The following is a 22,204-nucleotide window of genomic DNA, read 5'->3' on the forward strand; positions in this document are numbered from 1 at the left end:
CAATTGTAAAACCTTAAATTATCGTGACAAAGGAACAACGACGTGGTGGATGACGAGTATCAAAGATCGAAGGATGATGGTCAGGCCACTATGGTGGTGGTCGGAAAGGCAACAACGACTGCACAAATGGAGCTGGATGTGGTGTCCAGAAACTGGCGATCATCTGGGGAACACGGACTTGCTCTTCTAGCAGCCACGCAGGAAGCAAACACAGAAATCATAGATTGGAAGAGAATGCAGTTGTGCTTTTAGATTTTATATTTGAATTGGGATAGAAGTTGTATTGGTTTTCGCTTATGATTACTGGAGATCGGTTGAATTCTGTGGGTGTTTGATTTCAGCAATTTCAATTGTGGGAGGCTTGTGGTTGTGTGTTTGTTGAATATCATGTGAAGATTTGCCCACCTTGTGTTTGATTTTTTGTCTGGTTGAGCTGCATTTTGTTTGGTTGGTGAATCATGAAGAGACACTTTGCTTTATCATAACTTACAATTATCTATTTTACATAGATGGATAAAAATAATATTAAATTATATGCTAATATATATAAATATGTATAAAATTATATATACAAAATAAGTACATATAATATTATTCATATTGGATATAATTGTTTTCTATGGTTGTATATATGCTGTAATAATTAATAATGCATGTGTTTGTAGAATTAGATTTGTTTAATGCATATGTTTTGTTTTGATGCAAAGTTAATTGTTATTACTTATTAAATTTATGTTTAATAATGTATATATTTTGTTAATTGTGAAAACAAAAAATTATGCATAGTATAAAATTTACTGTGTAAAATATATATAATTACTAATTAGACATAATTTTTTTATATTTTTACATAAAACTGTAATTCCGGTCCAACCGATCGATCTAAACGGTTCAATCGATCTGACTGAAATCAATACTTAAAATGGTTTTTATCTCGATCCGGTTGTGAAAACCTTGTTCACAAGCCGACCAAAAATTTTATGATGCTTTGGATATTTGACGTCCGTCAAAACGACGTTTCACTCCATTGTTTGTTCCTCTCACTCCAATGTCGACACGTGTCACTCACCAGATCTCCAAGATCTGAAGAGATTTTAATAACACCCTCGAGCTCACTGCTTTTGATTTAGTCCAGCTCAGCAAATCCTGGCGCCATATTCTTGCCACGTGGAATTTTCAGAATCCTACCTGGAATTTTCTGAAACATTCAACACCTCCATTTTTTCCACGTCACCAACCTTCGATTCCCCTAGTATCTTCTGCTCCATTTTCCCTAAGCAAGACATCGCTCATTTTTTTACTCTCTTCGTCTTTCTGTTTCTGACTGCAGCCATTCGAAAAATTACAAAAAATAAAAAAAAAAAGAAGTAAAAATTCATTTTATTTAAATTTATAAATTATGCTTTGACATTGTTCTCCGCCATATTTTAAACACTAGTAAATTCCAGCTTGATCGAGCATATTAACGGTGGTTAACGAAGATTTTGAGGTAATATCTATATTTATAATTTTTTTTAATTTTGAAATTTTAAAAATCGGATTTTATAATGTTCGAATTTCATTTCACAAGTATCAATGGTAAGTTTATTTAATTTCCTCTGTTTAAGTTTTGGTCATGGTTTGTTGAAGAAATAGTAATAACTTTTTTGAGTTAAAGTTTTCAAACTTGTGCTTGATTGATGTTTTTTAGTTTTTCATGATGTTGTGGATCTAAACTGATGTAATGGTGGACTCTCTTTATCTTTGGACTTTTGAGATTAGGGATTTAGTCTATGCTTTTGTAATTTTCAGTTATACAAGTAACTTTGAGTTTCTGATTTAAAGTCTTTGGTTTGGTTTATTTTAGGAATCAAAGTGGTAGGTTTTTGTACTCTCCTTTACATATATATATATATATATATATATATATATATTTTGCACGAATTTGAGTGCTTTGTGTTGGATTTATTGATTTTTTGACAGTGACTAGTAGTGGTTATCTGTTTTGGTTGAGGTTGATTTTATTTTTTCTAACAGGCTAGTCTGTTCTAACAGGGGAGAAGCAGGTTATTTGTTCTGGAGGAACTCATTAAGCACAAGTTGACTTATTGGTGGCTTTTCTGTAACTATACTCATGGACCTGATTTTTGTTTCATTGTATATTCGTGATTCTGGGCTTGTATTAGATTATACTGATTGCATTTACTAAGGTTGGATTTTTGAAGCAAAAGAAACGTGCTATTTGTTTTGTGGATTGATGATGCTTTTCACTGTTATGATCTTGGACCTTCCTTATTATCTGTCTTTTTGAATCTGATTGACAGGGAGTGTCCAAATGAAAGTTGATGGTCTGCGGGAACTAGATAATAATCTGCAAGATGGATATGGTTGTGAATGAACAAGGATTGCATGATGATGGCCGGTTGAAAGACAATAAGATTGCTGACAATGTGAAAGATGGCTGTGGAGGGACTGTTCAGGAATCAGCTCTGCTGGAAGTGTCACAGCAACAGCCTCAAGCAGCAATGGTTTGTTGGGAGCGGTTTCTCCATGTAAGATCCCTCAAGGTTCTGCTTGTGGAGAATGATGATTCTACACGCCATGTTGTAGCTGCGCTGCTTCGCAATTGCAGTTATGAAGGTTGGTAATGAAGTGCATGTTATGTTGTGTGTTGTTTATATTTGATCCCCTGGTGCTTGAGACTAAGTTACATTTTTTATTTTTTAATAACAAATATCTCAGACTTGCAAATTATACTAAACCCTCCTTAGCTTGGTTTGAGCCAGATTCTATCTCAAGACCTTTTGTATAATCTCAGACATTAACTAACTAACTAAACTAACTAGTACCCACAAACATCTATCTGAAACCTCTTGCTATTATATACATGTATTCTCATGTTCTTATGCATGCAAATGTTTGTCATTTTTTCAAATGCTGTCTTTTTTATTGTTATGTTTTCGCTAAATTATTCCATTTGAGCAGGATCAGTTGTTAAACATTGAGCTAGTTACAATAGTGAGGAACTGTCCCCTTTTTGAGTTATTGTCTTTGCAATGCTGTTCTTTTCTGTTGGACGAAGAAGAGGAGAGGGAATGAGATAGAAAGTATGAAAGAGATAGAAGAAAAAGAGAGAAGTGATGAATAGAACCCACAAACATCTATCTGAACTAACTAAACTAACTAGTACCCACAAACATCTATCTGAAACCTCTTGCTATTATATACATGTATTCTCATGTTCTTATGCATGCAAATGTTTGTCATTTTTTCAAATGCTGTCTTTTTTATTGTTATGTTTTCGCTAAATTATTCCATTTGAGCAGGATCAATTGTTAAACATTGAGCTAGTTACAATAGTGAGGAACTGTCCCCTTTTTGAGTTATTGTCTTTGCAATGCTGTTCTTTTCTGTTGGACGAAGAAGAGGAGAGGGAATGAGATGGAAAGTATGAAAGAGATAGAAGAAAAAGAGAGAAGTGATGAATAGAATCATAAGAGGTCGTGATTTCTGCATTAAAGAAACTATACAATGTAACTTTTTGGAATTATATCTAGGGCTATTAATAGAGGCCAGAACATGTGAAAATGAAAGCTACATAAACAAATAGTATCCTAGATTTTTAAAAATTCTGGAATAAAATAATAAATTTAAAGATACCTTAACTAACATATAAGAAACCTTAAGTCACAATTTCTAGATTCTCGTGATGAACTCTATCATTTCACTATTCCAATATATATCACAAAAATATGTATCTTAATTAGAAAGAACATGTTTTACAATTTTTGCACTTGAATAATATGACATTGCACATTGGTTAGCAAGTGAGAATGTAGGTTAACTTGTAAGCTTCAACCCAACTTATAAACAGATTGTGCGAAAGACAATTCTTTAAATCTCAAAAGTAAATCTATGCGGCTGAAGAACATTTTATGAAGCCTAAAGTGGAAAATATTTGATTAGTTCGGCTCGAATTGTTTTAGTGGTTTCAGAGTTAGCTTGCGAACAAATAGTGTTAGAGCTAAGGTTTATGTTTCCCACAAGAAAAAGAGAGTGAGAGGACAAAGGGCACATGATAGACATGGACCAAGAGAAAAATATCCGATAAGGGTGAGCAGATTTGAGGAACTGGACTGTAGTTATTTTGAGGAAGTGGGCAACATTTATGGTGAGAATGCGAGTAGTAGTTATGATGAGAAAATGGGCAAGAAAAGAGTGACGGGTGAGGAGAAAAAATGGGGAAACATGGAAAACATACAAAGATAGTTATGCAATAGACAAAAATAAAAAAGGAGTTGTGGAGGAAGGGAGAGCAAGGAAATTCATTAAAGAAGTCTAGTTGTTCTTTGTTGTCATATGTATGGAAGGGGTAACCTTAAACTAGTTGTAGTGGAGTGAATCAAGATAGTCGTTTGTCAGCTAGAACGAACTAAAACATGATTTGCTTTAACATTTTCAACCATTGCTAGAAGGAACACCATACGAAGAGTTGCTTTTACTTTGACAAGCTAAAATGGTGGGCAATTTCATATGCCGATTTGAACTCGTTTTGGTACTATTAAGGGAGGTTTCTGATTATGTCTTACTAGAAGCCTTTTTGAATGATTTAAAGGTAGAAACTAAAGTGAAAATTAAACTCTTAGGATTGAGGAACCTAGAAGAAGCAATGGAGTGTACTAAAAAAATTGAGGAAAAAATTGGGTTATGGATACTCAACCTAGCCCACGACCCACCAAGTACAATCCAAGGCCCAACCCATTAAACACAACCTAATATTCAAACCAGACCCGATTTTCACCTGTCATCCATCACACCAGCTAAACTTCCAATCCAAGCCCAAATGCCACCAACCCAATCCATATAACCTCATATACGCAAGCCCAAATAGTAGCCACTCTTATAATTACCCAAGCCCAAACTGAAATTCACCTATTTTCCATAACACCTCATCCAACAACCAAAATTTGAATGAATCCATTCAACAGAATAATTAAGCAAATTTTAATCGTTTTAGGCTTAATTATTTTGATTGTTCGCATATCCTAAACTATACGCTCAATTTCATTTTTCAAAAAATAGGAGTATCTATATAGTCGCATATTATTACAATCGTTTTCAACAAAATAATGTTAGAGCTAAGGCTTATGTTTCCCACAAGAAAAAGAAAGTGAGAGGATAGAGGGCACATGATACACACCGATGAGTATTTTTTAAGAAGTGGACTATGGTTATTTTAAGGAAGTGTGCAACAATTAAGGTTGGATTCGAATTGATCTTGAAAATGAGTTTGGCTTGAGCAAACCCTAAACGAGCTCGGATCAATTGAACTCAAACTCAAGACTAAGAGTTGAATATTTTCAAGCTCGAGTTTTAAGGTGTTCTGCTTACTAAGTTTACGAGCCTGAAAATTTTCTATACAAATTGACTAAATTGATGTTCTTTTCAGCAATACGCATTAAAACTACATCTTTTTAGTCATTTTTTGCTCAGCTAGCTTGGCTCGAGTTCAAAGTTAAGTTCAACTTCCCTTAAGCACGCCGAGCTTAAATAACTTTGAGACGAGCTTGACTCAGCTTAAAACCAGCCCTAGCAGTAGTTATGAGAAAGTGAATATTTATGATGAGAAAATGAGCAAGAAAAGAGTAAGGGGTAAGGGAGGAGAAAAATGAGAAAATATGGAGAGCATATAGGGTTAGTAATGCAATAGACAAGTTTAAAAGGAGGAGTTGTGGGAGGAAAGGAGAGCAAGGAAAATCAATAAAAGTCTAAACTTAGATAAGTTTTGGCCTTTCAAAAGCTAGGAGGATTGAGTTTTCAGTTTTCTCTTATTTGTAATTTCTATTATCATTTAGTCGAAGGTTTTATTTTCATTTCATTTGTTTCGATTGGGTTGTTCGAGAGCTTAAAGTTTACATGTGTCTAACAGTGTGAAGCAATGGATCTTCGATAAGTATTACAAGTAACAAATAAAATTACATAAATATAATAAAATATATATTTATTATAAATATATTTAATTTCTATTTAGAATTTTGTGATTTTTTTATATAAATTAGTTTAGTGATAAAATTTGAGTTTATTAATGTTATACATAATCATATACAATACAATATTGCACCAAACACAGTATAGTTTTATTTATAATCCAATCGTATCCAATCTAATCCAATCCAACCCCAAAAAATTAATACAATCCAATACGGCATACCAAACTCACCCATTAAAGGTCAAACACAGTCCTGTAGAATGCTCAAGTTGTATGTGCCTGCTTCCATCTTTTTCACCAGGCAGAGTTTGCACATTAGAATGCTTTGACCTATTTGTCTCATCAACTCAAGTCCTGTGGATTAGTTGCGAATCTTTTTCCGTGATGCTTGGAATAGGCTTAGGCTTAGGCTTAGATGAGGGTGACATCAAATTTCTTCATTTGCAAGCCCAAATTGTCAAATCATGCTTGCCCAGCTGCAAAATACTTTAGTTGAGGTCTCATTATTGTTTATTTGGCCATAGTTGTAGCTGTTGCATCACAATAGCCTCTTGCTTAGCTTGTCTGTGATACTTCTGTATCACAGTGTAAAAACAGCTTCTCAAAACTATATATCTTCTAGTCATCTGACATGATATTTATATTTGGTACTGTTTACACTCCCTCCCTGTTTCATTTGTTAACTAAAACATTCATTTTAATATTTCCAGTTACTGAAGCAGCAAATGGATTACAAGCATGGAAGATATTGGAGGATTTGACTAATCATATTGATATTGTCTTAACTGAAGTAGTAATGCCTTGCTTATCAGGAGTTGGCCTTTTGTGCAAGATTATGAGCCGCAAAACACGCAAAAATATTCCCGTAATTAGTAAGCTCCCTCTTTTTTCCTACATTAATTTACCTATTAATTCTATTGACATTTTCTCAATTATTTTATTGGTGATTTATGATTTTTTCATTAATATTTTCCAATTAGATACTTTTTACCACTTCCTCTGTGTGCAGTGATGTCATCACTTGACTCCATGAGTTTGGTCTTTAAGTGTTTATCAAAAGGTGCTGTTGACTTCTTAGTGAAGCCTATACGGAAGAATGAGCTTAAGAACCTTTGGCAGCATGTTTGGAGAAGATGCCATAGTGTGAGTTGTTAAAATTTTCTGCTTCAGACATAGAGATTTTACTTTCTACTGTAATGAGAGATAGGGTCTTCATCTACTTGCCTGCTTCACTTCTCTGTTACACTAATTTTAAGAAGGAAAGATTTATTTTCCCTTCTGTGATTTTTCTCATTTAGCAGCCTAATTTTTGAGAGATCATTATATTACAAGAATATACTTACTGTTTTATCTTCATGGTTGCTGGTTTTAGGTACTTATATTTCAAGTTTGATACCTCTCTTTCTTCTATCACTAATTTTAGCCTCTTTCAGTCTAGTGGTAGCGGAAGTGAATGCAGCACACAAACTCAAAAATCTGTGAAATCAAAAGGTGTTCAAAAATCAGACAATAATACAGGTAGCAATGATGAGGATGATAATGGGAGCATTGGATTAAATATTAGTGATGGAAGTGATGATGGGAATGGCACTCAGGTACTATGAGTCCATGAATTAATTGGAGGTTCATGCGTGGTTTATAACCGTCATCTAATCTCTTTTTCAATGTTTTTCAGAAGACCAACTTGTTCTTTTAAAGCTGATATTGGTTACTTTTAACACCTCTAGTCTCAAATATGTTTATATATGCCTTCATTGATTTCACAATCATCTATAATTTCATCCTCAATTTTTCATATAAAGATAAAATATTATATAAGTATTTCTTTTTTAATTTGCTTCAGCTTCTTCTTTATGCTGCCTTTAGTTTTTCATATATGAAGAGGGTTAGTAGCCTACACTTTACTTGTCTACTGTGCTGTAAATTAGATTTCTTTATATGTGATCGCAATGTTGATGAGTTGATGTTTGACCTTTAGTGATGGTGTGCAAAACCCAAATCCATTTCAAAGCTATTAGAACAAATAGTTAAAACAAATTTATCTCTCGTTGGCACTAGAAAGTATTATGCTTTTTGCAGAGCTCTTGGACTAAACAAGTAGAACCTGATAGTCCCAGACCCATTTCACCATGTGATCAAGTTGCTGAGTGCCCTGATAGTACTTGTGCTCAGGTTATCCACTCAAATGCTGAAATATCTGGCAATATAAGGATCCCTGTGACTGAGGCAAGGGAGTGCCATGAACATGAAGAACAACTTGGTATGCATGAAAATATTTGGATCTTTAATGCTTTTGAAACTATGCTTATGAGCTTCTTGTCATGTGAAAAATATCCCTTTTTTGTTTATAAAAATTTTTCAGACAACATTTCAATGGCCAGAGACCTAAATTTAGGTATGCATAGAGGTCTAGCTATACAACTTGAGTGCTCAAGTGAGGTTCCAATCAAACTTGTAGGCACAAAACCAAAAAACCACCTCGACGTTGAATCTAGTAAATTTTGTGTGCCAATTGATAGAGAACAGCTAGACCTGAATAGTGAGAGTCCATCCAGCAGAATGAAATATGAAGCTGCTAATCTGACAGGCGTCATCACCAAGATTACTGATCCTGAGAAGGACAATACAGAGTATGAGGCTCGACATAGAATTTCCAAGATCCTAGATAACAACAGTAAAGTGATAAAGGATTCTGTAGAACTACCATCCCTTGAGCTCAGTTTAAAGAGACTTAGAGGAGTCAAAGACTTCGGGATGATAGTTCAGGCTGACCGTTATGTATTGAGGCGTTCTGACTCTTCAGCCTTTTCCAGGTATAAGTGACAAGGACCTGTAATTTTTATTTGAGGTCTGGAGCAAATTTCATATACATAATAGTTAAACCTCATTCAGCTTTGCTCATAATATGAAGATTGTCTCTATGCAGGTATAATACAGTCTCAAATACAAATAAGGGTCCTAGTGGGAATGTTGAAAGTGCTTCTCAGGTTGACAATAGCTTAGAAGTAGCCAAAAAGGGAGCAGTTTGTGATATTCAATCTCATTCAAATGGGGATATTCGCAATCAGTCCTCAAATGCCGGAAGCAACAACATGGATATGGGTTCCACCACTAATAATGTTTTTATTAAGCCAGTACTTCTGAAGAATAAGTCAGAAGTTTCATCCACAATTAACTGTTTGCATCAATCACATCCTTTTCAGCCTATGAAAAATGACCATTTATGCGGCCCTCACCATGTTGCATCGGACAAGGGGGAGAGTGTGATGGCTACATCAACTTTGGCTCAACCAAGGGACACAAACCAAGAACCCCAAATTCAGCACCTCACTCACCTTTATGATAATTGTCAACATCTTGTCTACAACATGCAACAGCAACAGCCGCCACATGATCATGATCGTTTATTATTAAAAAAAATGGCTGCAACTGTTCCACATTGTGGGTCATCCAGTGTGTTGGGTGGACTAGTTGAAGGTAATGCTGGAAATCACAGTGTCAACGGAAGTGCCTCAGGCAGTAACCATGGGAGCAATGGGCAAAATGGGAGCAGTATTGCAATGAATGCGGGAGGGATGAACATAGAAAGTGATAATGGGGTTGCTGATAAAAGTGAAAGTGGCAATGCAAGTGGCAGTGGTAGTGGAAGCAGAGTTGATCAAAATAAGTTCAGCCTAAGGGAAGCTGCCTTGACCAAGTTTCGCCAGAAGAGAAAGGAGAGATGCTTTCGGAAAAGGGTAACTGATATGTAGTTGCTTATATTCCATCGTCTGGGTCATGTTTCTCATCACTTTAATAACATTCTATTTTCATTTTTATCCATGCTATTGTCCTTTTTCTATTCTCTTTCTGCATCTTGTTTTGAATTAAGCATTTTTCTTTCTCCTGCTTTGATTTGCAATGGACATTCAAAACATGGATTTTTGGAGGTTGCCACTTTCAGTATTGGTACAAAGAATTTCATATTTTGGGAAGTATAGTAGTAGTTTATTGGCTTTCTGGTGGTCACATGCCATTCTAGGGCAATTTGTCTTAGGCTTTTATTAGACCTTGCTCTCTGCCGTGCATGGTGAGTTGCTCATGTTTGACTCATTGCTCATCCATTGTGAGATTTAACAACACTATAACAATTAATTATTCAAATTTCTGGCAAGTGATACAGATGATGCAGATTTTACTTCTTCATCATCTTTTCGGACAGTTCACTATTGCAATTAAAAAGCCATCTATTTCCTGTCATTAATCCCATAATTCTTATTTCCTTAAGAACATGAATTTATTGTTTTCTTCTTCATATTATTTTTAGGTTCGGTACCAAAGTAGGAAGAGGCTAGCAGAACAACGACCTCGCATTCGGGGACAATTTGTGCGACAGACTGCAAATGATAACACAAGCAGGGAAGCAGAAAGCTAGCTCAACCATCCTCCTGACATTATGCAAAGATCTGATCTACTTTTTATTAGCAAAATGCGAATCTAGTAAGCCCTTTCCACGCATTCCTACAAAGAATTTGTTGTTTAAAGTTGTTTGAGAATGCTATCTAGACATCTTGAACTGTACTTCATAGTTGTGGACTTCTATTTTTACCTGTAGACAAATCCTTTTACTTTGTGAAATGGTCTTCCCAAACTGCTAAAACAAAAGAATGTAAGACCCTTTTTTTCCTCCTATGGACCTGTTAGTTTTTAAGCTCTTTTCCCGGGAATTTAGTTCTTTGTCTCATTAGGAGAAAGTTAGTAGTCTTTGGTGTTAAGTTTATCTCAGAGTTTTACATTTGCGTGTGGCCTTATTCTGTTTGTTTTAGACAAAATCTTGATTGTTTTAAAGGTGTCCATTTTTGGAATTAAGAATCTTTTGTAATCTTTTTTTAACTAAAATAAAAGATATTATTGGATTCAAACCAGGAAGATTGAGTCAAACTGGGTGAAGTCTGGTACTAAGTATAAAGTCTGTGTATAGATTTAAGTAAAATAGAGGGTGATTTGGTACTCCTGAGTACTGGCAACCAGGAAGATTGAGTCAAACTGAGTGAAGTCTGGTAGTACGTATAAAGTCACTGTATAGATTTAAGTAAAATAGAAGGTGATTTGGTACTCCTGAGTACTGGCAAACTTTAAGGGCATAAAAAGCTGCAAACTAGAAATAGAATCTATAAACATATAAGACAAGACAATACTCTACAAAAACAAAGAAGCCACCTACCAAGACCAAGATACTGAATTGATAACAATATATAATAATATTATAATTAAAATAACCTTTAACACCCCTTCCCCCGTTCCCACCTCTTTAGTGGTGACGGTGAAGGGTGCTCATTAAAAATTCTTTGGCAAACTCTTGATTCATCTTGTATAGTGACTTTGAGGCTAGACTCAAGTTTTACCTGTTTGATAAAATACTCCGACTTAAGTAAGGTTTTGGACTCGGAGTTTCGCTTACTTAATAGGATAGTTTGACTTAAGTAATATTTTTAACATTCAATCATATGATAACATATTATTTAAGCATCTAATAGTTTTAGGATTTAATTCAAGATTTTACTTATTTGATGAGATGGTTCAATTTAAATAAGGGTTTAGACTTCGAGTTTTACTTGGTAAAACAATTTGATTTTAAGTAAAGATTTTTAATATTCAATCATATGATAACAAATCTTCTGAGTATTTAATTAGATATTCAAAATTAAATGAATAAATATACCAAACAAGTAAAACTCTATTCTAACGATTAGTCTTATAACTATTATATAAAATAAGTTAAAGATTTGATTTTGATATATTATTAATAAGTCTTGAGCTTATACTCACTTGGAAATTTATAACCTTAGTCACTCAAATTACTATTTAAAATAGGTGTTGCTAACATTACTACATTAAAAAAAAAAAAAGAGGAGGGTGGGAGTGGAATGCAAATGTAGTAGTTGGAAGTGTGAAGCTTTGGTGGTTGGCACATTCAACATCAAATATCAAGCAGCTATTAAAATAATAAATTTAGGGTCCCACTATTCCCAATCCCCAGTTATTACTTAGTCCAGTCTTCTTTCAGGATTATCAATGGGGATTCAATTATTGTTATGGGGTATATGGTCATTATACATAAAAATCACATTTTACTTTTATTTTATTTGTAACATTCAAGTCTATTTTAAATACATAGTTTATAATGATTTTATTTTTAAGTGTATCTTAATAATTTAAAGGTTCACAGAATCTTTAATCTCAGTCACATGAGATATACATATATATTTAATATCTCTCTCGCATTTTACTAATATGTGATTTGTATTAGGATTTTTGCACCATTACTCAAAAAGATATGCGAAGTAGTTCTAATACTATTTGTAATATCTTTTATCCAATAAAAATGACTCATTATTAAAATATTGTATATTTTGAATATATAATTTATTATAGTTTTATTTATGAGTTTTATAACTTAAAACATATATTAACAATTTAAAAAATTGAAAAATTATTTAATTAGTTGTATATTAATATTTTAAAATAAAGATATATTTTAAAATAAAGGGGTGCATTCAATGGAAATATAAGACTCACAACTTGACCCTACAATAACAGGTTGGGCTTGTTTCTTTTTTTAAAAACTATTTTTTAAAATTATTATTTTTTAAATCGTCAATAATAATGAGCCTTTTGCCTAAACTCCTGGCCCGGCTTGAATAACCCATGACCAGACCCCTGTCGCTAAAATAGCTGGTCAGACTCTTTCATGCCAGGCTTTAGGTCGGTCTGACATAATTGACACTTCTACTCTATATTTTGAATTTTTGAAATTTGGGTGTAATTTTTTTAATAAAAAATAATTATATTATCTTTCTAAGATTGAATCGATTAGATAAATAAGTGAAACTAATGTTTAGTTATTGGGCTCATAGTTAATACCCATTGTACCATGTAAATTTTGAACTTATACTTTTTTTCAATGTTTTCGATATTGGATTGGACATTATCCTAGTAGAGGGAGTAGTCCAATCTCACCAATGATTAGAGCATTTGATTAATAGTTAAATTAGTTAACTGTTTAAAAATAATATTCAAAATAATTTTTGTATAATTTATTATAAAATATATAATCTAAATTATTTTATTATTAAAATAAACTAAATTCGATGATATACATATTTAAAAGTTGGTATCATTAAATATATAATTTGAATTATATGGTATACATATTCAAAAGCCGGTAGAGCATGGCATTTATTTAAGTTCCAATAATGAATTTTAAAAAATTGATATTTTTATACTGATGTGTCAAATCCAATTATTCAGACAATGTAATTAAGTTTTACTCCAAAAAATTTTTTTCAAACAAATCGAAACTATTTTTGTTAGTAAATCACACTCTAATCAATCTGTTGGTCAAATTTGATTTTAAAAATCATACTATTTTTAATAAAAACACTCTATCTAAATTAGATTATTTTTTTATAGTCGAACCAATTATATTATATAAGTAAAACATTAGATTCTATAATAAACTTATAATCATCGAGATAAATAAATCAAAATTTTAATTTTAAAATATTATAAAAAAATTAAATTCATATTTTTTTATGTATAAAATATTTATTTTTATCATCCAAATTATTCCTTACTAAAAGCCCATGCTGAATTTATTGTTTGGGTTTCCCCTTTTTTTCGTCTCGATAAAATCTAGGAAAAATAAATAAAATAAAAATAGAAGAAGGGCACGTGCAGAACAGAACACGACGCAACTGCCAGTCAAACCCATAGAATTTCAGTTTAAAAGATTTTCAAACTGCCCACCTTCTCACGTGTTCCCCAACTAACTTTCTTTTCTTCAATCAACCCTCAACTAATTCCCATTTCCCTTATTATTTTTTTATTTTTACCTAAAATTGATCCAATTAAATTAGCAAATTACTTAGGGTTAATAATTGAATTATTGAAAATTAAATTGGTGGCTTGCTTTCTTTTTTTTTTATGAAAAGGAACTTCATCAAAATAAAATCATCATTTTTGAAACCAAATCAACTACACCAAATAAAATAAATTTCAGATCCAGTAAAAATTTGAATTCAGATTCCCTTATATATAGAATATTCTTTTGTATTATTTAAACTACCATTTGGGATGTGACTTGCTTTGTTAATTCTAAGGAAAGGTTGAAATGGGAGTTGTCATTTGTTGAAATTAAGTTAAAACCCAACCAATCAATTCAAATTGCTTTCTTTGAAATATGGTTCAATAGTTGTAATTCACTTCTCCCGTTTCTTCTGTTGGAGCCATTTTTCTTTGAAATGGAGTTGCAATATTGTCACCTTGTGAGATACTTTTTAAACCAAATTATACATTAGATTATTACTTCAATTATTATCATTTTTTTTCAACATGTTGGTGGACTTGGGATCCCATTTGCCCCATCTGGCGATATGTATTTTGGTCTGTCAAATCGGATCCCTAGCATTTTTGTATTGAGAACAGTGCAAATTTTATTAGAGTTTTAAAAATTAGCAATTAGGACCCAACAAAGACGCATATCTCAGTCAGAGCCTTGGTACTGCCTCCAGTCCAGCTATATCACATTCATACGATATTAATATTTATTCATGTTTCCATTTTTATAGAGGAAGAGAAGAGAAAACAGAGATGGAAAAATGGAAAGAAAGAAATGACAAAGTCAAAGTGATAGAGATTACTGAGACAGTTAGTTGGCCGTACTGTGTATGAATTATGATAGCCTTACCCTTAAGCTTATGGCAACAACGCCACCCACCCAAGCCTCTTCTTTCTAAATCCAAATTTATTTTCTTTTAATTCCTTTAAGCTAAAATTTTTGTTCTTTTCATACCTTCTTTCACATTTTTCCTTGTTCCCCCTTCTCCTGTCTAATCTTTCTGTTCTAGCTCTGTACTTAAATTTTATAAAATATTACTGTTCAATTACCTTAGAAACTAACCACCCTTGAAAAGTTTTCATTTTTTTTGGTTTGTATTTAGAACAAGACGACCCCATCTAGATACTGAACGAGTGAATGCCAGTAACTCTGCTTCTCTTTTGTTCAACTGGTTAAGGTTTCTCTGTAAACGAGGTCAAGTTCTTCTTTTTTTTTTTTTGTATGTGTGTGTCACGTTTCAATCCTAAGTATTTTATGTTAAAGGTTTTTTTTTTTTTTTGGTGCTCTAATGCAGGTTAAAGTGAGTGAACTATCTAAAGAAAATGAGAAGTGTATGAGATTTCGAGGAAGCAAAGTAGCTTGTTAGTTTGTTAGTTATAAACATTCTGGTTAGTTTCACTTTTTTCTTCTTTCTTCATTTTTGGGTTTCTTTGAGCGAATTGCTGCTTGGTTTGTTTTATTAGATGTATATGTTACTGTAGATGGTCGGTGCTCATCATTTTTTTGAGTTTCCTTTTCATAAGGAACTGCAGAAGAATTAATATGGTGATTCTGTAATAATTTTTTTGGGGGATATTGTTTAGAAAAGTTAATCTTCTTACAACTTTTTTTAAATCTCTTTCTATAGTTTATGTGTGGTCAATTTAAGGTCTAGATGGAAGATGATCTTCGTGGTAGTTCTTTTATGCTGTGAAATTAGGGGAGATGTTGCAAATTGATTCATGGCCTTAAGGTTTGTGAGATGATGTGAAGTTTAAGAGGAAAATTGTGCCAGTTTCTTGAAAACTTGACAGTCATCGGAAATCTGGCAGGGTTCATGTTTAGATTATTGACAAAGCTTATGGGGATTTGGAAGCAAGTAAAAGGATTATTACAAGTTTAGTACGTAATCTTTTCGAAATATCTTCAAGGATATGGTGAACCAGTAATTGCAATGAGAAGTTTGCTTAGTACATTAGGAAGCAGCAAATGATCCTGTGTCTATTTGTGATGAAATTTTTGGGGACTGGCCTGTTGATTTATAGTAGAGCATTAACTGGGAAGTTAGTTGTTGTTTGATAGCATTTAGTCCAGCTGACTATGGAGTACATTTATTTTTTTTTTCTTTCCATTAAAATTGCTTAGTTAGTAAATGGAAAAGTAAATTCAGGAAATTATTGCAGTGTTGATTTCTTATGTTTGTGCTTGGGTTGAAAACTTTTGCCGTCATCTAAAGTGAAAGTTTACGACTTCAAATGGTAAGTTTTTTAAATGGCTGTGTGTCTGTTTGCCTCCCTTCTTCTCTGCAATATTTACAAACTCCTGAGAGTGGAGGTGTTTCCCTTGACTATAGTTCCAAATGCAGGCAATATTTAGTGATGCATTAGGGCATGTGTTGTTTGATGGTGCACCATTATTCCTTGATTTAATGCATAAATGATGGAAATTAGGAGCTAATAACCAATATCATTTAAAATTAACTTCTGAGAGAAAAGAAAATCATTGTTATTTATAAAGGGTAGTGAAAGGATTAGGTAAATTCATTCATAAATTAACACGTAGGATTTTTCTTTAATGTCATCTTGTAAATTTCACTCTTCTGCTATATAGTAATTATGAATAACTTGATTTTGATGCAGGTTCAAACTACTCTACCCACAGCTGGAGTTGACAACCAAAGTGAGAAAATAATTGCCTACTGATCATCTCTCGATTAAGTTATCTTGGAACAAATGCTGTAACTTTCTATCACTGTCTGGATAATTGAGAATCAGGGATTGAGGTGATCAGAACTCCAAGTTGTCCTTTCAAGTCTGCCATATGATACACCATTAGAATGTAATTTGCATTTCGTATTTGATTGGAAATGGATGTCAAAGAAGCAGAACGAGTAGTTATTGCTAAACCAGTTCCTTCAAGGCCTATTTGTTCCACTTTTGGGACTTTCTCAGAGCTCCTAGCAGGTGCCATTAATGCTGCACCACCTAGTGTATGCCCTGAAACTACAGTTGTTCCCATTCGACCAAAGACAGTGAGGTTTAAGCCAATGGCGAATCCTGTCCCATCAAATCAGGCTGAGCCGTCTAGAACAGCTATATGTAATTCATCTGCCAAAGCTTCAAAATCAGATAGTACGACATCCACTGTGGTTTATAAGCCACTGGCAAAGCTTGTATCAAAGGCAACTTTTTCTCTCTTGGCTAATATGGTCAGTATCAAACTCCGATGTTGTTAAATTAGGGACATATGGTCCAGTAAAGGCTGGAACATTTTTGTCTACAATCTTTATAAATTGTGTTCTCTTTTAAATGATGGAGTATGGGTGTAATCTTCTGTGTTTTGTTATGAGCAGGGAAACTTTAATTATACTAGCAGACAACAAATGCAGCAATCAGTTGAGGGTCATGTTCAACATCCAAGTCAAGATAAAGGCATTTTTAGATCCCAAGCTAACTCAAACCTTAACCTGATTATGCCGCCACATAACGAAGCCGATCAAACAATTGAATCCTCAAAGATAGCATCTCACAAATTGGAGGAGGATCCAAAAGCCTTATCAGCTATAGCTGGGGATCGACCTTCATATGACGGCTATAATTGGAGGAAATATGGGCAAAAAGTGGTCAAAGGAAGTGAGTATCCACGAAGTTATTACAAGTGCACACACCCAAACTGTCCTGTGAAGAAGAAGGTTGAAAGGTCATTTGATGGGCAAATTGCTGAAATTGTGTACAAGGGTGAACACAATCATCCAAAGCCTCAGCCTCCTAAGCGGAGCTCATCGGGGACACAAGGGCTAGGATTAGTATCTGATGGCACTGGTCAGGATGCTAACAATCCAGTATGGAATAGTAATCTGAATGAAAGAAATGAAGGTGCAGAAGGCAGAGTAGAAAATCAGAATGAAGTAGGTTTATTGGCACATTCGACTTATCAAGGCAAAGCTCCTCTACCATATGAGCCTATTGTGACACCAGCAAACAATGCAGGTGCTGGAACCTCCGATAATTCTTGTGGCCTTAGTGTGGAATGCGATGAAGGCAAGAAGGGACTGGAGGGGGAGGAGGCTGAACCCAGAAATAAGAAAAGGTAGGAAATTAGGTAGAAACAGAAGTTTGAATACCTGTTACCCTCTCTGTGTTCCTTAGACTTGAAAAGATGCAAACTACAAATTGAAAATACGTGTAGCGTACTATTAAATTGATTCTATTGCTCTTTAGAAAAATAAGAGAAGTTGGATTTATTCTCAGTTAGCTTTGACATATCCTGCACACATTGCAAATTGCAATTGTGATCATTTCATTTGTCTAAAATGAACGTTAATGATATGTTTTTGCCAGAAAAAGTGAGAATCAGTCAAATGAAGCTGGCATATCAGAGGAGGGCCTACAAGAGCCCCGCATTGTGGTGCAAAGTTCTATAGATTCTGAGATTTTGAGTGATGGCTTTCGCTGGAGAAAATATGGCCAGAAGGTTGTGAAGGGAAATTCTTATCCCAGGTTGAGTCTCTATCACTGTTTCATGAGTTTTATCGTTCATTAATATACACTTCTTGCTATATATAATTTGTGAGTGGTGAGCACATTAGTAAGATGCAATTATTCACTTACCAGAAGAAAAAAATAAAGATACAGTTGTTCTTCTGCTGAACTTGCCAATTACCACCTCCCCCTCTTTAAACCAGCATGTCCATACATAAGTTTTACAAAAATTATATCAATCTCTCATTGGGTTTCCAAATTTGGGTGATCTTACATTAATAAAGGACTGACATTCTCCGTGGCAGACCTCAGAATTTGTCTAGTATATTTCTTCTGGTGGCAACCACTTTCTTTTCCTCTGATATTCTCACAGCTAGTTTTGATCTTGCAGGAGTTACTATAGATGTACAAATCTTAAGTGCAATGTGAGGAAGCACGTAGAACGAGCATTGGATGATCCAAGAGCTTTTATAACTACATATGAGGGAAAGCATAATCATGACATGCCTCTAAAGAACACAAATCCAGTGGCCTCTGAATCAGATACACCGGCTCCTACCAGCAAAGAAAAGCCCTGACTGTAGCTGTGGAAGGAAACTTTGTCAAGAAGGCACTTGATCTGACAAAGTATGTTGGAAGGAGTTCAGTGGTATTATAAACAAAGGCCTGTAACAACTCTGATGTCTGCTGCGGCTGATCTGGTGTATCATCCATGTTGTCCGCCTATGAGTTGCTGATTATACTTCTGATGAATTAGCTATATGTGGGTAATTCAAGATATTGGGCTGCTGACATAGTTATCCTTGAACTCTTTTTTGTATCATTTGCAGCTCCTCTAGCTTAAGAGTAGAGTTTTTTTAATTTGTTTTCCACTTCATATAATAATTAAACCTCTCTTGCCTCATCTGAGCAAATATATATATATATTAATCTCCAGGCCGCGAAGCCAGGCTTCATATATAATCTGCAGACTAGATGAGGATGCTGGGAAGCTCTTTCAACTTCTGATTCTACACCTAACTGCAAAAATGCCTTCATATCACCATAATCTATCATCCTGATACAAGTTAAAACAATCTCATTTCATGTGTGATAGGGGCTTCTCTTCACATTTGGATATATTTCATGCTGCATGTTTTTGCAATTAGCAATGCTATGTGCACTGAGTAATGAATACCTAACTAGATATACAGATGTTGTGTCATCATGTGATTGAATATTATTTTATTCATAATTTAAAATCAAGAATCATAAGATGACATATTATTCAGGTATCTAATTGGATACTCAAAACTGAATGTACATAGTTTTATTGTTTTGCAATATTTCTGGATTTCACATTTCACATCAAATATTGAGTCTTAGACAGATATGTCACCAAACCCTTATTAATATGTGAAATAGCAGAGTAATGTGTCTACTGTCTGTACTTGAACAGCCCAGAAAGTATTGGTTACAGAGAAATCTATTGAAAACGTCGATTTCTGAAATTAAAAAAACGACAGTTATATGGATGAACAATGTTATGTGTATTTAGTTTTGAATATTTAATTCATATATAGATAATATTTTATTATGTGATTAGATATTATTTAATTCAAAATCATTAAATTATATTATGATATATCATTTAAATATTTAATTGAATATTGAAAACTGAGTGAATGATCCATTGCTTGTGTTGTAGTATTGACATATTATATGCCGCTAGAGGTATGGTTTGGTTTAAAGGGCTGTTAAAGGTCTATTTGGAAGGCATTATAGCAAAGAGTTTGCTTTAAAACTTTAAGGATTGGTTATAAGCCACATGTTTAGTATCTATCCAACTGTGGTCCCTTTGAACTTGACCTTGCTCTGGATTATATCTGGGAAATATCTTGACCAAGTCCTTCAGGTAATTTCATTTGACCCAATCATTTATACTCAAGTTGCCTCATTCTCAGCGCATACCATACAAAATTTTGAAACCCAGTTGCATAATTTATTTATTAATTTATCAACTTTTACATATATATATATATATATATATATATATATATATATATATATATATATATTAAACTGAATTAATTTTTTAATTATTGAATTCTATAAGAGAGGGTTTAGTTGGAGTATAATCTGTCTTTTATTAACCATATTATTTTATTTATTTTGTCAGATAATAAAATATTTTAATAATTATTTACTATTGGATGTGACATGTAATAAAACAAGTAATCTGTCTACTTTCACTTTAGGCGTGTTTAGTTCAAATCATTTTTTATTATCGAAACTGAAAGATTGTCACAAAGTAGATTATTTTGAATATTATTAAGTATAAATTATTATTATATTTGACAAAAATTGATAGATATAAGTAATAATTATGTTTGGTTAGATGTAATAAAATAATACCAAAATATTATTTTACTTGAATATTTTTTAGTATAATTATTTTGAAATATTTGTCATGTTATTTGTTATATTATTTGAAAATGAAAGTATTTTAATTCAAAAAAAAAAATAATAACTAAGAATATAATTATAATAAAATTAATATTATCTTTTTAATATTATAATACTTAAGATAAAGATGATAATCAGATTATCACGTTATCATTGGTAAAAGAAGATTATTATGTTTTTTTTAATTACTATAAATCAAATAATACAATATAAGTAATAAAAAATAGATTATCAAGGTAATATTTGATTATCGATAACCTAAACCCCCGTTAAGTATTTAAAAATTATTAAAGTAATCTTGATTTTATTACAATTCTATATTTACTTATTAATTTTTAAGATAAAAATACATTTATTTTCGATTAATATAACAGATAATATAAAAAATATTTTAAAATAATTATACCCAAAGGCAATCAAATTCATTAATTATTTATATCTATTAAAATTTTTAAATATAATAATAATAATATTCAAAATAATCTATACTTGGGTAATATTTTATTTTTTATAATAATATATTATCTAATTACTTTAAATAAAATACCCCTTACATAATTGAAAAGGAAAATACAATACAATCCAATAAACAAGTGGAATGAAGGGTGGCTCTGTTGTCTAACATGTGATAGAATAAATTGTTGGAGTAGGAACAAGCTGATAAATGGAAGTGGACAAGAACAAGTCAAAGTTTGGGAGATGAACAGACAGATAGTCCAACCGGATTTCATGGTGTCCGGTCTATCACAAAGGGCAGTCAATAGGACTACGTCTGTTCAATTTCGTACAAATTAAGGTGGTAAAATCTGATTCTTTTATTTTGAAATAAAAAGAAAGGCCAAAAGACCTATTCCCATCTAAGTATAGTGGGATTTTAAATTCTTAATTTTTAATTTTTAAAAACTTAAATATTTATCTATGTCTTACAAAATTAATAATTTAAAAAAAAAAATAAATTAGGGTTAAAAACAAAATCGTTATTTAATAATAATATTTAAAATTTTTATCATTTTACTCCCTTAATTTAAAAAAATAATAATTTCTCTCAAAATTAAATTTTAAAAAATTATATTTCCCCCTACGTAGGGTTTCCAATTTTCCCAATGAATTTTTTACCAACGATGGCCGATCTCTCTCCCTCCTAGTGTCATCTTTCCTTTCAGTACTCAATATTAGATGGACAATGTCTAGATTTGATAAAATTGACTTTGTCTGGATAACAATAATGACAGTTCAAATAAGGAGATCAATCTCATCTGAATCATTGTCGTTGTTCAAACGAAACTGACTTCGTCTGGATGACGAAGATCCAGATAAAGAGTTTCGACTCTTTATCTAGATTCCTTTAAATCCAAATATTGTTAATCTAATATTGAACATCGGAGAGAAAGACGACATTAGGAGGGAGAGAGATCAACCATCATTAGTCGATGAAATTGGAAACCTTAGATG

At 32.8% G+C, this 22,204-nt stretch overlaps 2 protein-coding genes across 3 annotated transcripts; both read left to right on the forward strand.

The window, feature by feature from the left end:
• The first annotated feature begins 1,560 nt into the window (after positions 1–1,560).
• On the forward strand, positions 1,561–10,637 carry LOC123201401 (two-component response regulator-like APRR7). Its single transcript, XM_044616890.1, is given in 11 exon segments — positions 1,561–1,578; positions 2,035–2,101; positions 2,304–2,364; positions 2,366–2,619; positions 6,679–6,840; positions 6,978–7,111; positions 7,402–7,563; positions 8,048–8,228; positions 8,331–8,781; positions 8,895–9,705; positions 10,275–10,637. Coding segments are annotated over 11 exon segments (2,394 nt in total). The 5' UTR covers positions 1,561–1,575; the 3' UTR covers positions 10,383–10,637.
• Positions 10,638–14,698: 4,061 nt separating this feature from the next.
• Positions 14,699–19,211, forward strand: LOC123201402 (WRKY transcription factor 44-like). Of its 2 annotated transcripts, none has more exons than XM_044616891.1 (6): positions 14,699–15,041; positions 15,142–15,235; positions 16,466–17,034; positions 17,179–17,915; positions 18,167–18,325; positions 18,699–19,211. In XM_044616891.1, the coding sequence occupies exons 3-6, from the start codon at positions 16,693–16,695 to the stop codon at positions 18,883–18,885; spliced, it is 1,425 nt and encodes a 474-aa protein (XP_044472826.1). In that variant the 5' UTR covers positions 14,699–15,041; positions 15,142–15,235; positions 16,466–16,692; the 3' UTR covers positions 18,886–19,211. The 2 variants fall into 2 exon arrangements, with proteins under 2 accessions (XP_044472826.1, XP_044472827.1); XM_044616892.1 differs by having other exon boundaries at positions 14,699–15,024.
• The last annotated feature ends 2,993 nt before the right edge of the window (positions 19,212–22,204 follow it).

Source organism: Mangifera indica, chromosome 18, assembly GCF_011075055.1.
Source record: "Mangifera indica cultivar Alphonso chromosome 18, CATAS_Mindica_2.1, whole genome shotgun sequence".
Lineage (NCBI taxonomy): Eukaryota > Viridiplantae > Streptophyta > Magnoliopsida > Sapindales > Anacardiaceae > Mangifera > Mangifera indica.

Bases quoted from the DNA above. Each gene is read 5' to 3' on its own strand.
- LOC123201402 (XM_044616891.1), top strand. From the start codon at position 16,693: ATGGATGTCAAAGAAGCAGAACGAGTAGTTATTGCTAAACCAGTTCCT. The intron at 17,035-17,178 runs GTCAGTATCAAA...TGTTATGAGCAG, and splicing joins TTTCTCTCTTGGCTAATATG to GGAAACTTTAATTATACTAG. The intron at 17,916-18,166 runs GTAGGAAATTAG...TGTTTTTGCCAG, and splicing joins GAACCCAGAAATAAGAAAAG to AAAAAGTGAGAATCAGTCAA.